At 48.5% G+C, this 6,000-nt stretch overlaps 1 protein-coding gene across 1 annotated transcript; it reads right to left on the bottom strand.

Moving 5' to 3' along the window:
* On the bottom strand, positions 1-3,485 carry LOC122379227 (prisilkin-39-like). Its single transcript, XM_043361234.1, has 4 exons — positions 3,428-3,485; positions 2,389-2,542; positions 1,762-1,997; positions 1-1,290 (listed from the first exon to the last, which is right to left on the bottom strand). Exons 2-4 carry the CDS (start codon positions 2,405-2,407, stop codon positions 67-69), a joined length of 1,479 nt encoding a protein of 492 aa, XP_043217169.1. The 5' UTR covers positions 2,408-2,542; positions 3,428-3,485; the 3' UTR covers positions 1-66.
* Between the last annotated feature and the right edge of the window lie 2,515 nt (positions 3,486-6,000).

Here is a 6,000-nt window from a genome sequence, read left to right as displayed (position 1 = left end):
TACGAGTAATCGCATTGCGTTTATTATGGCTGACAAATTACATGAGGACAGATGGCACGAGGAGCACTAGCGGCTATAACCGTTGTAGCTCTGCCCGTACTGTTTGGGAGGGCCATAGCCAGACGACACGCTGGGGACATGGTATTGGGAAGACACCTGAGGTGCGTAGCCTTGATTGGGACCATTGTAGGTGGTACTTGGGGCGTTGTAGCCAGTGCTCGGAGCGCTGTAACCCTTGTTCGGGGTACCGTAGTTTGTTTTCGGGGTGTCGTAGCTGGTCTTCGGGGCGTTGTAGCCGACATTCGGAACATTGTAGCTTGTTTTCGGCGTATCGTAGCTCGTTTTCGGAGCATCGTAGCTTGTCTTCGGGGTGTCGTAGCCAATGCTAGGGGTGTTGTAGGTTGTTTTCGGAGTATCGTAGCTTGTTTTCGGAGCATCGTAGCTTGTTTTCGGAGTTTCGTAGCCTGTCTTAGGGACATCGTAGCCAGTGCTAGGGGTGTTGTAGCTTGTTTTCGGGGTATCGTAGCCCGTGCTTGGGGTGTTGTAGCCGGTGCTAGGGGCGTTGTAGCTTGTTTTCGGAGTATCGTAGCTTGCCTTCGGGGTATCGTAACCAATGCTAGGGGTGTTGTAGGTTGTTTTTGGAGTATCGTAGCTTGTTTTCGGAGTGTCGTAGCTTGTTTTCGGAGTTTCGTAGCCTGTCTTCGGGGCATCGTAGCCAGTGCTAGGGGTATCGTAGCTTGTCTTCGGGGTATCGTAGCCCGTGCTTGGGGTGTTGTAGCCCGTGCTAGGGGCGTTGTAGCCTGTTTTCGGGGTATCGTAACCGGTGCTAGGAGTATCGTAGCTCGTTTTCGGAGTATCGTAACCGATGCTCGGAGTATTGTAGCCGGTGCTGGGAGTATCGTAGCCCGTGCTGGGAGTATCGTAGGTCGTTTTCGGAGTATCGTATCCGGTGCTGGGAGTATCGTAGCCAGTGTTCGGAGTACCGTAGCTGGTCGGCAGGTGTGGGACGTTGTACTGCTGGTTAGGCTCCTGGTAGCCGGAGCTGGGAGCGTCGTATCCGGACGATACGGCGCCGATTCCGGGGCCAAGATTTGGCTGGAAGGAGCCAAACGACACTCCTGGGTGGCGGAATTGGCCGCCCACCAGCTGACCAGCCTGGTGAGTCACCGGTCCCAGACCGTGACCTCGGGTCACAGCTCCGTGACCTGAGGTCACACGTCCGTGGCCGTGACTGAAGCGACCACCTCCATCAGCCAGGCACAGCCCGACCAGCAGGGAAGCGGCGAAAACCTGAAAATAGGGAAATGTAAGAGAGCTTCCATTCCATTGTGGAGTCACGCACAAAGTAAAACGAGGCAGAGGTGGGTGAATATTGAACAGCGAGATGCCAAGTGTGAATTAAGAGTTAGGTACTTGTAGCTTGAACGTTTTTCATTACATGTTGAACACTTTTTATGCAACGTTATGATAAAAGTTGATAAATTCAATCCAACCACAACCAAAAATATTGTGATCATGCGAGCAGCAGAGCATTTAGGAATGAATCATCGTGCCAAACAACTATGATTGCAGTGGAATATGAATGATAAAATCACTTGAGTCCTTGAGTTCCAAATTCTAAACATTTACTTTATGTCTTTCGTCACTACAGAAATAAACGTGATTTGGAAACTAATCTACAAGCACTAAGCAAGCTTTGGTGACACTTCCTCATTAAAATGGGTCTCTATTGAATATTGGATGTTCACTCCGATATCCTACCTTAGTGAGCGCCATGTTGACAGCTGGTGCTCGACACTGCGAGTGTGTCTGGCTGGGCCAATGGGTGCTCTTTATAGGTAGCCACGGACTGCTCGCTGTGCAATCCGTGCACGATCGGTCCCAGGCTCTGTCCACTGTGCGCTGCACGGTGCACGGTGCACGTGCTGCGCGAGCGGCAGACCACGCGGCGCGAGGAGAAAGCCACAGGAAACAGACTCTCTGTGTCTGATCGTTATCTGGTGGCATAGCGTCGTCGCAATCGGTTACGATGAACAAATGAATGGTGGGGTTTCGACCAAAAACGGAGAGATCGCCGTCATTGTCAGCTGGCCGAGTTTCCGGTGACCGTGTGCTGGTAGGTCATTTATGTCAGATCGGGGATATTGTAGTTTTGCAACAGGGTGCCCAGTTAACTATACCAGAGTCGCGTTAGGTTTGCTGGGAATATGACCCCATGCATACACATTGTATTAATTATGTCATACCTACATGCCTTTGTTTTAGACACATGGACATGTTCCTTGCAAATCTCAATCGTGCAGTATAGAGCAGCATACTGTATTTCATAATGCCACAGAACATAAAGATAAGGGCGCTACAAAGAGACACTTGATTTCATCAACTGACCTTTTATTAAAACTGGCATGCAGAAGACTTGTAGGTAAGTTGTATGACATGTCTCTCTATGAAGCTGGCTACGCCGTTATGTGCCGCAAATAGCCTTTTCAGAATTCAGTTTCTCGGAGAAGCAGCTGAAGGTACCCGGTCCCCAAAGTTCACCCTTCAATAATTAGTTTAATTTGGACTGACCACCTCTCACACGATAGCTGATGAAATACTACTAGGCCCTAGTTATCCTATCATAATAACTAGGGCCTATGTATGTATCATATGTATGATAGGATTTATCGTCTATTGATATTTCAACAATTATTGAGGAAAAGGTAATTCCAAATTAAACTATTGACTTTTTAATATTCCTCGCAAGAGCACTCCGTACAGTTTCGTCAAGGGGTAAGTTGGAGGCATGCGCGGTTGTTGATTAGACAAGGGTTCACTTCATTTACTCCGCTGAATGGACGCTTACCACGAACACAGACACATATCATCGCAATCAAAGCCCACGTAGAACTGGGGTAGAAGAATTATCGATTGACACACTGTTTCCAATTACATTCAAGAGAATAAAGTTGATCCTGTTTAAACAAAGGAAACGACGTGCCGGCATTTCGGTGCTGTCCTTTATACGTTTCTAATTTCGCCGGCTGGCCTTCACTGGAATAAAACTTAGTGGGGAATGACGCAAACTCAGGTATGGTGAAAAAGTACAATACATTGCAGGGTGGGATATATCTCCCATTACGATGTCAATCTTAAGTGGTCCCATTTTTCTGCTACTCTCAGAAAAAGATGCGCCGAGGAACAAAAGACTCTCGACATGTGCGGATTTGCAAATGCCGTGTGAAAAAGCACGCCTGATGTGGTCTCGTGATGATGAAAAGAAAAATTGCTCGGGCTGCCTTCTAATGTAGGTGCAACGTCATTTTTGAACTGCTAAATTCAGTATACCTTTATTCTCTGTCATATGTACAATGTACATACATTGCAGCCGAGACGGCCAAGTTGATAGATGATGACTGATAGCGATTATTGAACCCGTATCTACATTTGCGGCCTCGACCACGGCCCGAGAAGCAATTAACTGCGTCTGCACAGAGGTAATTACCTATCTGACAAGCAGTTCTGAGGATACAATAATTGATATATATTCAACCAGTATAACGCCTTTTGGGGCGACTAACGGAGCGAGCGAGAGGGTGGGCCTTGCACGTGCGAAATTGCGAGGGGGTACCTCCAACTGACTTGTGCACGGCACCCTACTAACTGGTCTCTAGCGATGTGCCAAATTTGGGCACAATCGGCCCAGGCGGCCCAGCCGTTCTCGAGATCTGGAAGCGGCACCCTGCACGTGCGCACGTGCAAAATGGGTCCCAACTGACTTGTGCACGGCACGCTACTAACCGGTCCCTAACCGTGTACCAAATTTGAGCGCAATCGGTCCAGCCGTTCCCGAGATCTGGAAACGACCCTTGCACGTGCGCACGTGCAGCAGCACCCCAACTCTGGCACATGTATATGCAGTGCCTAGTGGGTGCCTACCTACATGCCAACTTTCAGCGCAATTGGCCAAGTAGTTACCGAGATATTGCAACAATTACAAAAGTGACACCTCTTCGTTTTGCACGTGGCAAGTGCATAAGGGGTCACCCACATGCATCGGGAATAGTCCAATACTTGGTAGAAGGAATGAAGCTACCCTACAAAAATTACCGCGTGTAAATCGGTCAAGTGGTTGCTGAGATATAAGCCTCGCAAAAGCGTGACCACGGCCGGCCGGCCGGCCGGCCGGCCGGCCGCTCATACTCAGAAATTTCCGTTAATCTAGGGAAAGACTACGCTCGCTTCGCTCTGCTCCGTAATAATTGATTGAAGAAATTAAACTCACGATATTAATCGACATGACAGTTAGGTATACATAGGAAAAATAACTCTTTAGACTGTATCCTCGTGGAGCGTGTAGTGTGTTAGCCTGTAAATAAATGATTTTTTCCTGCGCCTTCGTTTCCGCTTAGGAGTGACAATTCCGGTGATTTTGAAGCGACCTTCGGTCGGATCCAACGCCAAATATAAGCGCACACGGGGCAAAAGCAATTGCTAAAAGGGGAACAGACTTCTCATGGTATCTAGACTGAATCTTAGATTTAACCCTCGCGGGCCCGGGGGGCGCGTTTTTCGCCCCACCCCCTGGCGAATATTTGCGATAGCTCCCGAACGCTTAGGGATAGGAAAGCGAAACTTTCAGTACCTTTTCTCCCATCAATTTGACATCTTCTGAAGTAAAAAAATTGGACCTAGCCCCCTTGATGACGTCACAAGGTCCATTTTTCTAGACCCCTGCACGGCAAACTTCGGCGTCACAGACGCAAACTTCAAATAGCTACTAAAAATAGAGTTTTAGAGATAAAGACAAATTACGCGCACAGTTGTGTAGCGTTTGACCTAGAGAAAAATAGAAAAACAGTTTTGGTGACCTGAGGTCAGAGGTCAGGTCAACGACCCCGAAATGTGGTTTTAGTTTTTCGCAAATAACTTCGACAAAAATGGTCCTAGAGCTACGGCAGTGGTACCATCGCATTCGCCTTGTCAAGCCGCGTCGAATGATATATATTTTGTTCGGAAAAGGTCAAATTTTGTGTTGACCTCATGTGACCTCGAATGACCTCTGGTTGACCTTGACACATGAAAGGTCGTTTATGATGGATTTGTATCTGCTGATCACGAATCTGGTATCTATTTTCCTCTTAGCCTTCATTTAGAGCTTCCAGATGGCAAAATTGTCTTATTTATTATAACTAACTTGAATTAGTGAAATAGCCTCTAGCAGGGATACTCTTCTGTGACCTTGACCTTTGAGCAGCCTTGTATCGTAAGATGAACCACAAATAGGGAACTGATAAGCCTCAAAACATTTTAAACATCTTGGAAGTAAGCACGCAAGATGTGCGAAAAAGTGCCAAGTTTGAGGTCAATTTTGAGCGTGACCTTGACCTTGACCTTTGATTTTGAGCACAGTTTCGGAATCCTCAAATGCTCTTCTTTCGTTTGACACCCAATTTTACCGGTTTGATGCAGCCTGCCGTCCTCTAGAAGGCTTACTTTGAGATCACTACACATGTGCCGGTTTTTGCCTTTGACCTTGACCTCTGACCTTGAAAATTGACCTGAGGTCAAAAATTTTAGATGCCTTAGAATCGTCTCGTAAGGACCTTTCGTTTGGTAACGCTTTTGTTTCCGTAGCTCCCTTATTTACGGAGTTAGACGGGGGGGCGAAAAACGCCCCCCCCCCCGGGCTGCGGTGGTTGGGATTACCCCCCGGGCCCGGCCGGGTTAATATCGTTGAGATACTTGACGCGTTCAGACGGTGTAAGGCCCCCCGACCAAAGGGCCAAATTCGTCTCGAACAATGGGCTGTGCGGTGAGCCCCTCTCCACTGCTCCGCTCGAGAGGACCGGTTAGCTAACGGTGCGCGTGCACTGCGGGACCGACGGTACCCATGGGAACGCTCTGGCCACTCTGCAGAGCTGAGTGCTGACGCAGAGGCCAGCTGCAGCGTGCTGACCCTGACCGACGCCGCGACGGTCGAAAAAAGTGCTCGCGGACACGCACCGGCCGGATCTC

This window comes from Amphibalanus amphitrite, unplaced genomic scaffold (assembly GCF_019059575.1).
Source record: "Amphibalanus amphitrite isolate SeventyFive unplaced genomic scaffold, NRLGWU_Aamphi_draft 000073F_arrow, whole genome shotgun sequence".
NCBI lineage: Eukaryota > Metazoa > Arthropoda > Thecostraca > Balanomorpha > Balanidae > Amphibalanus > Amphibalanus amphitrite.
The sequence above is the reverse complement of the archived record's forward strand: the minus strand, read 5'-3'. Positions and strand labels throughout refer to the sequence as shown.

Excerpts from the sequence above, each read along its gene's own strand:
- LOC122379227 (XM_043361234.1), bottom strand. Across the intron at positions 1,291-1,761 it reads TCAACATGGCGCTCACTAAG|GTTTTCGCCGCTTCCCTGCT; the intron begins GTAGGATATCGG and ends CCCTATTTTCAG.